This window comes from Eulemur rufifrons, chromosome 3 (genome assembly GCF_041146395.1).
Source record: "Eulemur rufifrons isolate Redbay chromosome 3, OSU_ERuf_1, whole genome shotgun sequence".
In the NCBI taxonomy this organism is placed as follows: domain Eukaryota; kingdom Metazoa; phylum Chordata; class Mammalia; order Primates; family Lemuridae; genus Eulemur; species Eulemur rufifrons.
The window spans coordinates 12,228,601-12,244,764 of record NC_090985.1 but is presented as its reverse complement, the minus strand read 5'-3'; the positions used below and the strand labels follow the sequence as shown (position 1 = coordinate 12,244,764).

Sequence of the window (16,164 nt, the reverse complement as noted above, 5' to 3'; positions counted from 1 at the left end):
GTTCTGAGAGTTATAACAACACTTGAAAGCACTCTTTTATTCATTCAGATTATGCTGTTTTTGTCATTTGCTTTCAGCAAGCACCACTTAACATTATCTTGAGTTCCCTCTGAAATTCATTAATAACAATTAATAGGTAAAAATACAATACCTGTTAAGCTCAAGATCACTGAGAATGAGAAAGGCAGAACCCATGAAATCAGATGTCGTTAAATCTCGATCATATACCTACAAAGAGGGCAGAGGCCAGCAACACATGAATATGGTAAACCAACCAAGTTTATCAAACTACTAACAAATGCAATAGGCTGAAAATTTTGAAATCAATCTTTCAGATTTTGAAATACTTTGCACAGTACAGTTAAAGAGAAATTTAGCCAAGCCTATATATACAGAACAAAATTATTCAATCTTGCCCATGTTGCCTACTATGGCCAAAACAACAGCCAAAACTACTTTTAAGGCACTATTTATATCCTTTAAAGTGTTACGCACAATGGACCACTCTCTGTAGTTTAAATGGCCTCTCATTAAAATTTAGTATTTTCCACAGTGAGCAGATCTGCCAATTAAATAGAAATTTGCTACATACTCTATAGCAGTCCCATTCTGCACTCAACTCATGCAGTTTTCACCCAGATGTTAGAGCAATTGATGCTCACAACCAGTAGCTTAAAGCTCTATTAAGTATAAAGTTATTCCTAACGAGAAAGGCTTTAGTACTTGTCGCCACTGCACCGCCAGTAATAATTCTTCCACATTTGGTAAATTTAAATACAATCAATGGAGATATTATTTTCACTCTGATTTTCAGTAGACTTTATCTCATTGATCTGAAAGATACAGTTTTGACAAATAGCATAAAGAATTCCTTCTATATTAATATTTTTAATCTAGTCCTGAGAACAATAAAAGAATTAATTTGGGCAAATTGAGGGCATGAATAACTGCTGAGAAATGTTTTCCATACGGAAGCAGATTCGAAAGGTTCCTGTGATTACCTTCACATGTAGCTTCTGATCGAGGCTCTGTATTGGCAATACAACTATCTCATCCCACACCGGGTTCAAGTTCTTATATATGACTTTACTTTTGTATAGCGTCTTCCCATTCAGCTTAAATTTCACATAGGGATCACTTGTACCTTTGAAAGAAAAAGAGAACAAGACCGAATTTTAAAATACATGTAAAAACCTGGGATCTCCATTAAATAAAGACCCTTTCCACACTCCCCAGGCTAATGTCTCCCTGCACAGAGATCTGAGGCCTCAGAGGTGCAGGGGCGAGAGAGAAGCGAGACAATTTGGGATAAATGAACGATTCTTTTCTGCCTTCAGTGGTAGAATGTAAATGGACTCCTTGAGCTTTGTCTGTTTTGTTTCATTGTGGGTAGGTCACCTCTACACTACTCAGAAAAATTTCAAGAAATAAAATCCACCAGCACCAGCCAACGGTGTCAGAAGTCCTGGGGAGAAGCCCACCCCTCCTAGGAACAGTCAGTGAAAAGGGAAAGAAACCAGCTCCAAACATTTAGCCAGATGGCTGAGTCAACAGAATCCTGTACTTTAAAATATACTCATAATAAATAAATCTCTGGAATCACTGGCTCAAAAGATGGGCTAAGACTGAAAATGGGGGTGTAGAGATTAAATCGACAAAGTTGCCATTCTTTGGTGCCTCTCTGCACCTGCACTAAAGCAGCGACCGTTGTCTCACCCAGGCCAGCTGAACTCCACATCAGCCAGCCCTCAGCTGGCCTCAGAGCTGACACAGCTGACCTGCCCGGCTCCTCCCTGAGAGCTTTGAAACAGATGCCAAAAGAAATGAATAATGTCCCTCCAGTCGCTATGCCCAAAGTAAAAAGAAGGGCTGATGGCAAACCCTCCTCCACACTTTTCAGATCAATTGAAATGAAAAACAAACAAATGAACAAACCAAAACAGAAAACAAAAACAAAACACTGGCCAACATAATACATGAATTATGTACCACGCTTGTGTGTTACATGCATGTGTGTGTCATCACACAGTGCCTGGGATGTACTCGTTCATTAACACCTAGCAAACGGTGAGTAGAGAAGGCACAAATGAATGAGCAGTCAATGAGGGGCTAACTGAAGGCCAGCTGATAATGCTACAAAGAAGCAAACAACCTAATTTGGGGAGTTATGATATTATAGTTAACTGTGAAACGCAGCACTGTGAATGAGTAAACAAAGACAGCAGTGTCCTCTGTCCACTGTAGTATCCCCAGCGCCTTGCACAGTGCCCAAGGTAGACACCCAGGATATTGATTGAAATGAATTTCTGATATTAAAGTCAAGCTGATACAGTCTAAGAAAATGATAGCAAAAATTAATTAAGCTACTCTGTCACAACATTTACCAAACCATTAATACTCTTCCATCTTTTATTTTTTCAGCTCCTTTTTATGTTTCTATTTAGTTCCAGGACTACAAATCACTGAAAAATGAATGTAATACATCTCCCAGCTATTTGAACTGAAATTAACATCACTATAAAGTAAAATAACATCCATTGTTTAAAAGCCTTAATAGATCAACTAAGGCAACAATCCCCAACCTTTTTTGCACCAGGGATCATTTTCATGGAAGACAATTTTTCCATGGACTGGGGAGGGGCGGGGTGGATGGTTTTGGGATGATTAAAGCACATTACATTTATTGTGCACTTGGTTTCTATTATTCTTACATTGTGATATATAATGAAATAACTACACAACTCACCATAGGTTAGGGACCCCTGAACTAAGGTGCAATTTTGATAAGTTAGCCTTCCAGTATTGCAAGGGTACTAACTTTAAACAAAGAAATTAAATAAACTACAAACATACACATATACATATTCAAATCTCACATTCGAGGTTTTGCAACAGAGGGGTAGAGGTCCAGCAGTCTTTATTTTAAATCTGGACACACACACTCACACGCACACACACGCACCGGGTTCCGCAGGAGTTCTGAGCGGAACAGTAAAAATGAGCGCATTCCCAGCCGTTCGGTGGCACGGTCACCAGTGGGAGAGCAATCGGCCCACCCCTCGCTTTACAGTAGAAGGAACACCTGTGGCGAGTCAGACTTTAACAATCATTCTGATATATGTGTGTGTGTGTGTGTGTGTGTGTGTGTGTGTGTGTATGGAGGAAAACTATAATAAAAAGAGGCCTTTAATTAAATGAAATTGCCACTCTGGGATCAGGCCTTCATGCTTGTCAGCACACTCTCAAAATAAACATCTCAACACCAGGCCCCAGCCGTGTCACTTTCTCACAGGCAAGGCATACTGGGTAATCCCCAGGCATCTTGACAGCTACATAATGTTCAAACTGTTTCACGGGTGAATGGCGGCAGTTGCGTGAAAGAAAATATTAATGTCTGGAATTAATAGAAAAAGGGACCAGGGTTTACAAAGCCAAACAAGGAAAGAGGGTGTCAAGTTAGTGCGGCATTAATTGTTAGGGAAAATTTGAGAAAAGGGGGAGCACATGGTGATTTTCTCTCCGAGCCTAAGTGCCTCACTGTCAGGGAAGTGACATCTCAACTAGGCAGGTTCTGAAAAGGGGTTGGCGGCTCAGGAATGCAACTCCCAGATTATACAAATGATGAGATGACACCTGAATGGGTGGACTTTAACCTTTTCCACTGGGAGCTTCATGCACAATGAGGCTCTTGTGGCGGTGTGGTGCTCCGCGACCAGAAAGAAGCTAGGAGCCCAGAGAGGATGGATGCCTCCATCCTGCGGCTGCCACCGACGCTGCCCTGAGGACCTGATGGAGTGACACAACCTCAGAATCGATGGCCTGAGTGTCCTGCTCCACCCTAAATACACCGTGGTTGAACATACATGCTGAGACAAACTAACAGCCAGTTATGGGTCCTCCAAAATGCTGCACCAGTTCCCACGCCTAACAGCCGCGTCTTTGTTTCTGCTCATGCGCACTGACACTACAGGTCATCGCGTCTCCCCTGACACTGGGCCTGTCACGCATGCTCACATGCCACAGACCCTTCCTGGGCCTTTCCGAGCAAGGCTCTGTGCTAGGCAGTCTGCACCCGACGGGCCGTGGGCATCCCATAAATACAACACAAGGTCTCAGAGGGAAGTGGCCAAACAGAACTGAACTTGGGGGTTCTGACGGCTCAGAGGAGGGAAAGATTAGTTCTAGTGGGGTATCTGTGGGGACTGAAATCAAGCAGAAGGGAGTAGGAATACGGATAGATCAGAACACGCAGAGAAGGAACGAGGTCATGCCAGTAGGAGCCACTGGAGCTGAGAGGTTGGGAGGGAAGCAGGCCCAAAATGACTAGCATGGTGTGGTGCCAAGCAAGCATTTCAATTTATCCAGAGATTAAGGAAGAAAAATATAATAGGAAATAAAGTTTAAAAGGCAGGTTCAAGTCAGAGGCCAAAGCACCCTAAAAAATAATAAAAATATAGCTGTTATTCTGTAAGAAATATAGGTGTTTTATTTTCCTTTTCTCCTGGGTGTTTTTTTCATATATATATATATATATATTTTTTTTTTTAGCAAAAGTAATACATACACACAACTCTGAAAGGGATGAAATGAAAAGTTAACTCTCTACCCTAGCATTTTTCCCTGATTTACACTTGTCTAAGGTACCTGCCACACACAGTTTTTTGGGCATTTTGCAGGGAAAAAAAAAATACAAGAATTGTTTTTAACTGATTGCATGCTTTCATAATTAACATATCTTGAAGAGCTCTGTTCACATGAGCAATAGAGACCCACTTTTTAAAAAAATTAACTGAATAAATTTTCACTGTGGTACATCAATTTAACTAGTCATTAAATAATGGATATTTACATTGCATCCAACTTTTTGCTAGTACAAACAACACTGCAATAAAAATCCTTGTATAACTATCTTGGAGCTCATAAGTGATTATACTCAGTGGAAATTTTTAACATTGGAACTGCTGGTAAATGAACATGAAGGGCTCATGGTTTGCCCTGTGCTTATGGATTTGAATGAACCCTTCATTATGGAAATCAGCCACTGACTATAAATCTTGTCACAATCTGTTTAGACTTATGTTATTTCCGGTAATTCGTTATTTTTATTTTTATTTAGTCAAATTTACCAAAGTTTTATTTATGGCTTTATAGTTTAACATCCTGCTTAGAAGTGATTTTCTCACTACAAGATTTTAAATTAATTCAGCTATGTTTTCTTCCACTGGTTTTGTAGTTTTCCTTTTTTTACACTTGAGTCTTTGGCCCATCTGGAATTATTTTAGTATGAAGAAGGAAGGAAATTCAGGTTCACTCACAAGCAGGAGGGTAAAATGATCAGAGCCAAGCTTTAGAAATATAAATCTGGCAACACCTTATAATTTAGAGAGAGTACGAAAGAGGTTAAGCAAGAAAACCTGGTAGCTGAGATATTACAGCACCAGAGAGTTGAGGACGGAGAAGAAAACTGGGCCGGGACCACGAGAAGTACCTATCCAGGGGTTCGCAGAGTGTGATCCGTAGGACCTCATCTCCAGAGACGCTCCACGACTGGAAGGGGTATGTTGTTAAAACCACTGGGAAAAGCTGCTTACTATTGTCTGGCTTGGAACTTTCCTAATGTAGAGTAGAATATCAAACTCTGCTAAGAAATGCAGTGAAGACAAATCATAAAAACTGCTTAAAACTTTTCTACTCTGTATTTCACAAAATTATTTAATGTATACAGCATTCCTTGGACCACCTATGAACATAACATTAAATTTCTCCAAATCAAAGCTCCTGGAAGGTAAGATTTATGCCCAGAGGTGCCTAATATGCATGGTAGATATATAATAAATATTAGATGAATGAATGAATAAACTTTGAAGTTAGATGGACATGGTGGATTAAAATCCCAGACCTTCCTTTCCGTAACTGTATAACCTTGGGCAATTTACTCCACTTCTTTATGCCTGCCCATCTTTACTGGTGAGATAGCAAACTGCCAACCTCAAAGGATTATCTTGAGAACTGAATGAACCAATATACTTCAATGACAGCAGGCTCTAGCCATTTACCGAGAACGCCTCACTGTAAGTGCAACTATTTTTAGTATAACTACTCACTTAAGTTGAAAAGAGGAGAGTGTATAAGGTATGTAGCACTAATTAAATATTCATTTACTGTATTGTAATTGTGCACTGCACAAGAAAATGTGCACTGCTAATTTGTTTCTATAATGTCCGTTCTATTGCCATCTCCGAAAGCGTGAGATTTCTATCACCTATTTTCATTAATTGGATAGAAAATTCCTTATCTTACATACCTCTCACAGGGATTCCATGTGATATGGGAAAATTTCTATAAAATAGTCTGAGCTGTCCTGAAAGGAAAGAGCCACATAAAAACTAAAAATCACCTCGTCCTCATAAGTACTGGCTACTTCCTTACCTACAGTCGTAAAGTTATTCATTTGGGATTTCAGAGTACTTTGGAGATATATTTGATTAAAATAACAGGCAGCCTGGTGAGAACACGTGACAACTCAGGTCTATCATCAGGCCAGAGCCACCAAGAACCATAGAATTTGAAGATTTCTGTTCTCCTCTTGGCACTTTATTTATCATCCTTTAGAGCTGTTTCCACCTTGAGCGTGTTATGAAGAAAATGGCCGGTATCAACAGAAGTAGTAAATACAAACAGATACTATCACATTGAATGGCTCAAGAGCCATTGTAATATGCAAATAAAACAAACCTGTAATGCAGCTCTGATTACAAACAACTTCTCTTTGCTTTTTTTTTTTTTTTATATAAATCATGGCTATGGTAGAAAAAGCAGTAAGTCAAGATGCACTAAAAAATTACTACCCTTTAGAAAAGCTTAGTATGCTGATACGTACGTAGACTTTGTATACTTGTATACACTCACGTACACACACACTTTTCACAAAACACAATCAGCCCTCATGCAGTATTATGTACCTGTTTTCTTCAGTCAATAACAATTAGTATTCTATGCCCATAAATATATTTCTACAACTCAGTTTAATGGTTACTTATGTGTATGTCTGTGCATACACAGACACAAAAACTTACTATGCGATATATTTTTTCGAAACTATAATTCCTGTGTACACATGGACTTAGAAAGGAGAATGATAGACAATGGAGACTTGGAAGGGTGAGGGGGCCTGGAGCGGAGTAGCTGATGAGAAATTGCCTAGTAATGTACGTTATTCAGTGACATATACTGTAGTCATCCTGACTTGACCACCTGGAAGTCTATGCATGTAACAAAATTGCACATGTACCTCATAAATTTGTATCAGAATGACTAGCATTCTTAATTTGAACTAAAAATTTACTGTGTCACATACAAAAGCACCATTTGTAGGAAAAGCCTACTTATTGGCCATCAGCAAAGCATGCCTACCAAATTATAAAATTTAGCCATGCAGTTTCTCCAAAAGAAAGGTCATCGTAAGCTAGAAAAGTTTTCTAATTAAATGTATTTCTCAAAGCAGCTGTTTGTTCACAAAACAAAATTATCACCATTTTTTACACTGAGTTTACATTTTATTGTAACATTCTTAAGGAGGGCTTAAAACTTTGGATTCAAGTCAACAATTATTTCCCGGGTTTTTGAGGAAACTGAGCTGCACATATGAACTCAGACTATATAAGCAGTATTTTGAAACACAGAAGTATAAAGTTGGCTTTTTTCTTATCCTCTAGGGTAAGAGTAATAAGTGACCCTTCTATTTATACACAGACATTCAGAGTCTTCTGAATATATACATATATTTAGAGTCTTCTCTCCTTGCCAGAAAAAGAACTGAACCTGAGCTACATTTATATAGGATCCATAAGTTCTTTCTTTGATGCTGGCTAAATAAAAGATGTCCAGAAGGCAAAAAAAAAAAAAAAAAAAAAAGCTCGAGATGAGTTTTGAACAGGTGCCGCTGCTGCCCCCTAGCAGTTAGGCTGAGATATGCAGATCAAGTAGCATCTGAGCGCCGCACTCTTAACTGGCCTCTTCAGAAACAGCATGGACATTGCGGAAATTTAGAGGGCATTTTTTCTCAGTCACCTGAGAAAGAAGGAACTTTTCCTGTACAGAGAAAAATCTCTATTACCTAAGACGGTGGTAAATTCAAGATTAGCAGAATTCCAAGCCAGGTTTTAGCCACTAAAATTAAATGAAGGGAACATGCATACTCCCAGGTACACCCTGGCCCACCTTTCTTCGGCAGGTGGAGGCTGCATTTTTAGGAGCTGGTTTTGTTGTTGTTGCTGCTGTTGTTACCAACCACAGAACAAGAGTTTCTTCCCCAGTCTTCTATTGGCCTTGCCATCTCTATTTTGCCAGTTAGTACACCCTGATTGAACTTTTCTCCCAAGTCTGACTGCCTTCCCTCCTCTCCATGGACCCACCGTGTGTAGAATCCCACTGGCACCGCGGACAAGGCCTGCCCTTGGGTGAACCCTGGGATGGAATGGCTCCAGGCAACTTACCAAAGTCCAATTAGCTGAGACAATGTCCTATGACCGACTTACAGTGGACTCAATGGTCTGAAATGATCAATTTTACCAAAACTTGATTATCTTAACTATTTATAAAGTTTATAGTAACTTATATAGAATAAATAATTGGATATAAAGAAGCTCGAGGGGAATTGGGGAACGAGGTATCCCCGGGACGTTCATACTCTCCCTCTGCACCATGGCCTCCCTGAACTTCCTCCAACCCCACCCCACACCACCCTCAGACTCCCCTCCCCGCAGGTCTTCCCTTATATATCTCTCTTTTCTGTCCTCAGTCTTCCCTTTCTGGGCTCTGCAGCCTAGGCTATGACATATTCATTCTCTGCTATCATTTTTTTTTGGCTTCACACAAATTAAATATTGTTTAAAATGGTGCTTTGGTTTTATCTTCATAATCCATCAACTAATATAACCCAGAGACCTTCAAAATGTGTTTTTAAAAGTCCCCATTCTATTATCTGTATAAATATAAATAACTATAACTTTATAAAGAGAGGAAAGAAAAACATTGTCAATATATTGAAGAATCCCAGTAATTTCAGTAAATTGGGCATTTGGTGAATTGATGATTGAACTAATTGGCTTTTTGTGACGTGGGCATTAAAGGAATATACCTGCACCCCTATTCGTGGTCCGTTGACCAGAAGCACACAGGAGTGTGAACTTCTGCTCAGAGACCTTATGCATGGTTGTCCCTGTAATGCCAACAACGAGGGACTTATGTAAGGTTAGAAGGTGGCATGACAACATAGAAAAAAAGGAGAGAGGAGGCAGTGGCAAGAATGCAGCAATAAAAAGAAAACAAGAAAGGAGTAACCCAGAGAGCCAATGAATGTAGCTGCTTGGAATCTGTACAGAGTGAGACCTACCTGATCCACATGCAGGTTAGCAATCTGTGTTCCAGAATTCCATGTTGTCAAAGGACATACGATTGTTAATACCCTAATATTCCCCTTTCTATTAAAAATACTAAAAATATCCCCCACCCAAGCTATTATTTAAGCATAAATCTGAGTCTAATGAAATGGACATCAGCCTATAGAAAAGATAGCACACAACCAAAGTTTAGTGGTAACATCAACAATGGGTGTGATCTCCTTTAATTCTACAAAATCTGTAAGAGATAGGCACTAATTATACTGCTGCTGCAAGGATGAGAAATATTATTCCACCTCATAAAAGGAGATTTTGCCATGTTCAACAACATGGATGAACCTGGAAGACATTATGCTAAGTGAAATAAGCCAGGCACGGAAAGAAAAATGCTGCATGGTCTCTCTTACGTGTAGCATCTAAAATAAAAGTTAAATACATACAATCAGAAAGTAGAAGAGCAGTTTCCAGGGGCAGGGGAGGGAGGAAAGAAGAAGAAGGAGATCAATGGGTACCGAATTGCAGTTACATGGGATGAATACATCTAGAGAACTAACGTAGAGCATGAGGACTATAGTCAATAACATAGTATTGTATAGCGGAAATTTAAGTTAGTAGATTTTAGGTGTTCTTGCCTTGCACAAAACATGTAACTATGTGAGATGACGGGTATGTTAATTGGCTTCACAGTAGTAATCATTTCATATGTGTATATCAAAATATCATGTTGTACCTTAAATATGTATAAGAAAAAATTTTTTAAAGGATGAGGAAAGTTAATGAGGTCACAGAGCCAAGCCTCAGATTGTTTTCACTCTTAAGCCTTCATAACTAGAGCAGTTTTATGACATAACCCCCAAATTCTGTGATTTCTTACACGCAGCAGACGCAGGACATCCCACTTTTGCTTCAAGGTACTTTGCAGGAGTTGAGATAGGATCCTGCTGAAAGAACAGGTAAACTGACTCTGTAAAGCAATAGAGCATCAGGACATTCTTACCCATCCACGAGTTTGCACAGAGCCCCAAAACAGAACCAAACAACAATTTTCAGAGGAAAGAGCTCAGCTCTGGGAATACATTAAAGGCTATTAGGACAAACATGTCAAATGATCTGTATCAAGTAGAGAAGGAATAAATAGAAACAAATTTAAAAACTGAGCTCCAATCACTAACTGTAGGATCTCTGCAAGCTACCAAAACTCAATGAGTAAAGGAAAATGCACTTCTGTGTTACGGGGTGGGTGTGTGCGTGGTGAATGACAGTCTGTCTGCTACAGGGGTCCAGATGTGTTTCTGTTGCTCCCACGAACATACCAATGATCTCATGCCATCTGGTGTTCAGAGAAGGTACTCCAATGAGAAGCTAAACCCAAATTTTGTAAAATAACAAGGACTGACCTTTCAATACGATGACACTGCCGTATGGAGCTGGCACTTGAACAAAAGAATGTATCCGTAGGAATCAAAGAGAAACTGTAGAAGCAGACTCCACTGTGTCTTGAATTTTCATATATAATTAAAAGGTGGCAGTCAAAACATCAGGAAAGGAAATATTTAGTCCTAGGTAGTTCGATGGCCATTTGGCAAAAGTAAAACTATTAATAAGTTCCTACTCCAAGCCAGAAATCAAACTAAACTTGAGACAGATGAAACAGATAAATGGAAAATGTAAACCCAGACAGAAAAGAGAATAAATATGAGTTGAAGAGCATGTCTCTCAAGAGAGAAAAGGCCTTTCTAGGTACAAAAGCAAAAAAAAAAAAAAAAAAAAAAAGACACTCTCCAGAATAGAATAGTAAGACTAAAAAAAGATTTTTGCAACAAAAACAGAAGAATGAGCAATAGCAATAGATGGAATAGATTATGCAAGAGAAAGAAAAGCAAATATCTCATAACCAAACATATGTAAGCGTCCAAAATCATTAATACAAATACAAATTAAAACACAAACAAGATAACATTTCCCTCTATCAAACTGATATTCTACACATGATATAGGTGAGAAAGGGAAAGTGGACCACTTTCATGCTACTGGTAGGTCAGCAAAGTATTAATAGATCTTTCTCAAGAAGAAACTGGCAATTCTGCAACGAGAATCTTGAAATGTTCAGATCCTGTAACAGAAAATATTCAACCCAACTGAATAAATAACTTACAAAGTAATAAAAAAGTTGTACACATAAATTAGGCATAAGAATGTTTGCTGTGGCATTACTCCTAATAAATAAAAATTTAGAACAAACCTAATTTGGAATGTTGATTTTAAAAAGTCTGATGCATTATTAAACTTTTAATTTCTTCTCAAAATAAAATTTTTATAATATGGAAAAGTACGTGTCTGGTTAAAAAGAAAACAAAACAGCAGGTAATCAAACAATTTAAAAACCAGACCCTATTTTTCATTAGATAGAAAAATGTTTAAAAAATCAGATCAGGGCAGTACTGTGAGTTCGAAACTCCAGTGAGCACTGCCCTAGTGGTGTGCCTTCTTCCATGCCAGCTTCTCCCGTGTAGGTCACTGTAATATTTGAGGGGAATTTTCTGGGTCAAATTTCAGACGGGGAAAATAAAACTATCAATTCACAACAGAGACCTGATTCAAATGACATGCCTTTTAAGACAGCCTCTATTTTTGCTGTCTCCCAGAAAATGGGAACTGGCCTCAGAAAAACACCTTTAACAACCATCACCACCAGACTGGAGGTAATAGCAGTGATGGGGGGAACAAAATCTATCTCAAAAAGAGTAAAAAAGCTAAATAATATACAAAAGGTGCAAAAAATTTGGGAGAAACTGGCAAGATGAGCCCAAATAAAACTAACAGAAAAGTCATGAAGTCTTTCCCTTTCCTACAAGGGAAATGCAAAAACTAAACCCAAGCAAGAATAACTCTACCAAGGATGACCATAACAATTAATATTACAATAGCTAATATTTATTTATTTTAATATTCTTTTTTTAAAATTTCAGAATATTATGGGGACACAAATGTTTGGCTTACATGGATTGCTTTTGTACTGTGTGAGGTCAAAGTTATAAGTGCGCCCACCACTCAGATAGTGTACATTGTACCCGTTAGGTGTGATTTCACCCATCCCCTCTTCTCCCCTCCCCCACCACCAGCCTATAATAGCTAATATTTATTGCACAATTTTTCAGCCCTACCACCCCACTACAAGTCCCTCCAAGCACACGCACCAGGTTAATCCTAAGCACAGGCCTAGCAGGCTTATCCTAGACCATGTCTGAGCTAGGATTCAAACTCTGGTGGTCTGTGTCCAAAGCCTAGGACTCTTAGCTATTACCCAGTAACCCCCAAATTTCACATCATGACACAGATGAAAATGGTCACACGGAGGGCACAGCAGGGTATATGGGAGAGAGTGCTGAGGGGCGGGCCCAAGCCCAGCGGAGCTGCCCAGAGGGCTAGGGAATGAATACTTCAGTACATGCCATTCAGAACACACCTGTTGGGAAGCTCAGCACACAACACAGAGTTCTAGAAACACCCACTTGTCCTTCAGTTACAGCTACAACAAGAAGAATATATTTCTCTCTGGGTCTTAATAGAAAAATGTATTTTCTTTATGAAGAAAAAAATAACATAATCACAAAAATGGTATAATTGTAAAGGTAAACTAGGACTTTAATCAAGGTCCCTTACATTTGGACATTTTGATAATATTTTACAAATGTACTAAACACCCATGACATGGCAGAGTTTTCACACTATTGGGAGGTCTTGTAATCTTTTCTCTAAATCATTCCTTTCAAATATGAAAATGACTTACCTAATGCCTTTTTCCTATAATCTGCATATGAAGATTGTCATTGCCCTAAAAACAAATGTCAAATATGTACCTGTGCTGGAGGTGAAAAAAGAGAGCAGTTTGGGGGGATGAACAGGTCATGAATTTTCATGGCCTAAAACTCACATCAACCCTCAACCTACAGCTAGAGTGATCTTTATGGCCCCAGTAATGTTACAGTGAACTTCAATTGACCTTTCTTTCTCTTTTGCAACACTGAAAAGTGGCCACAAGAGGGCACTACCAACATAGTATTCTTTCAGTCGACAGCAGCAAAGTAATACAAACACACCAAGGGAAATACAGGATTTTGAAGTAGAGTCTATTGCTTTCCAGGTATTAATGCTGTAGGATTCAAGAAGGTATGCGCTGAGCATTTTTCCCAGGACAAGAGACCTGCCCACATCATGACACTGATGCTCAAGCCAGGCCCGGAGCACAGAGCTGCTGGCATGAGCCCCACCGGCTCTAAGACACCAAAGTACCCTCTCAGCCATTTTCCCTTCCACAGAAAATTAAGCCAGGGTGCAAGTTCCTCTGTGCATCAACCAAATCATGAAGTAGTTGGACTTAAAAGCAACTGGTCGTATCATATTCCTTCTGCTTTACCAATCTCAGAGTTTAAGACCACCAAGAGCTACTATGCTGGCTCAGATCAAGAACTTAAAATAGGCATACGCTTATTGGATTAAAAACAATATATCTTTTATAACTTCCCAGGAAAAAAAAGATGAGAAGGAAATGGGGAATACAAAGGAATAAAAGGAAAGAGTTAGGATGAGAAAAAGGGGAGTAGAAAGAGCAAAGGAAAATAAGATGAGATGGATAAGGAGGGGCAAGGGAGTGGTCAGACAGGGACAGACAGGTGACCACAGAGACAGAACAGCGATGGAGGGAAACCGCCATGGTTTTTCTCCCGTAGGTTGCTAAAGGAGGTGAGCGCAAGGCAATGCCTGGACAATTTATGGCATTCGAGTAAGACTCATTCTTAGAAAGATTACCATAGCAACCAAAGTCAGCCAGCAAAAAAACTAACAAAATTTAAAATAGGGCTGCTTAATTTAGTCCTGAGCTCCCCAATCCAGGACCTAGTCTAGTAAAAGCAGTAGGGCCACATGCCAGAGATTCAAAGGAAATTCTTGAAGAACTGGAAAACGACCAGCAAGGAACAATCTGCTAAATGTAGCCACACTTCTAAAGCTACCTCATTCAAACTTCTCAGCCTCCCAGGACACTATTCTTATATCCACGATTACTCATGGGTATACAGACATGCTATGACAAGGAGTTATTAGTCACCCCACTCACTTGGTTCTTTTTGATGACAAGTTTTTCTGTTTTATTTTATTTCATTTTATTTGTTTTTTAATGCATGCTCACACGTGCGTGCACATATACAAGTTGACAACTAAAGACCCTGGGTGTCCTGGCTGGGGACTACACAATACTCCTTTCTGAACGCCATTGCGAAACTTGCCTATGGTTTCGAAGCCAGAACTCCCTCCTGATTTTTGCCAAAGAAAAATTACCAACTTTGTAGTTTAGCAAACTTCACAGAAACCCCCAGAAAAATCCCAAAAGCCCATCTTGATAGGCCACTTAACAAACCAGCTCTGTGTCTGAGCCAGGGAAGCGAGTGATGTAGATGAAGCCCTCACGGTGCTTTACTCAGGAAGTGCACTTGCCAGGCCCTGGCCGGTGGCCTCGTAACAGGGAGACAGGACACGCTGGCACCGAGAGGCTTCTCCACACCTTTTCCTGATGTACAAAGTGACCAAAAAGTTCTAATCCGCAATCACAAACCCTACAAGAACCTTTTAATACCCTTTCTTGGGGTTTGTCAGAACTGTCTTTTCCTGAGATGGATACCATAATTTTTCACTAAACTGCTCAGTGAAATATCAAAAAGATGACTTTTTATTACCCAATATCTCCAGATTTTTCTGAATTATTTCATGACATATCACAAAGATGCTTCCTAGGTACTTCCATTGAAAGCATAAGCTCCAAATCTTGATGGCTGCCTAATCAGATTATACCTTCTTTATTTTAAATTATGTTTATGAAGCAGTTTTCTTAGAGCAAGAATCCAAAAATCAGACCATAATATTCTAGACAGAGACCAGCAAATTTTGGCCCATTGGTTCATCTAGACCACTGCCTGTTTTTGTAAATAAAGTTTTACTGGAACGCAGCTATGTTCATTTGTTTACATATTGTCTATGGCTGCTTTCCCATTATGTCTAAAGAGTTGAATAGTTGTCACTTATGGCCCCATAAAGCCTAAAATATTTGCTATCTTGCCCTGTACATAAAAAATCTACGGATCCAAGTTCTAGACAGAAAGTTACATAAACAGTAGTGATTATGTAACCATCCAAGGAAAATGCTGAACTCTTTCCTTAGCAAAGAATGAGTCATCAAAACTAGTATTCTCCCCAAAAATTCAAAAATAGACTATTCAATTGAAATTAAAGATCCTAGAGCTGCTCCTCTGCAATCAAGGTTGAAACACATTCAAATGACACTTGGAAGGAGCCTCTGTCATAACTGCAAATCAGTATTTGATCAGTTATAATTTTGACTTAAAAATTAAATACATGATTCCATATAAGGAAAATAAAATACAGATGACCTTTGGACAACATAGGTCTGAACAACATAAGTCCATTCAAACACGGATTTTCTTCTGCCTCTGCCACCCCTGAGGCAGCAAGAACAATTGCTTCTCTTCTTCCTCCTCCTCAGCCTACTCAACATGAAGATGACGAGGATGAAGACCTTTGTGATGATCCACTTCCACTTAATGAATAGTAAGTATATTTTTTCTTCCTTATGATTTTATTAATAGTATAACATTTTCTTTTCTCTAGCTTACTTTATTGTAAGAATACAGTATATAATACATTTAACATACAAAGTATGTGTTAATCGACTGTCTATGTTATCAGTAAG

The 16,164-nt window shown here is 39.1% G+C and overlaps 1 protein-coding gene across 2 annotated transcripts in view; it reads right to left on the bottom strand.

Moving 5' to 3' along the window:
• The window catches only part of MCTP2 (multiple C2 and transmembrane domain containing 2), a 227,231-nt gene that overhangs the window by 133,546 nt on the left and 77,521 nt on the right, over positions 1–16,164 (bottom strand). For both annotated transcript variants that reach the window (XM_069465770.1, XM_069465771.1), the window contains 2 exons: positions 1,002–1,144; positions 152–228 (listed from right to left, as the gene is read on the bottom strand). In XM_069465770.1, the coding sequence (XP_069321871.1) occupies positions 152–228; positions 1,002–1,144 (220 nt within the window). The remainder of the gene's footprint in view (positions 1–151; positions 229–1,001; positions 1,145–16,164) is intronic.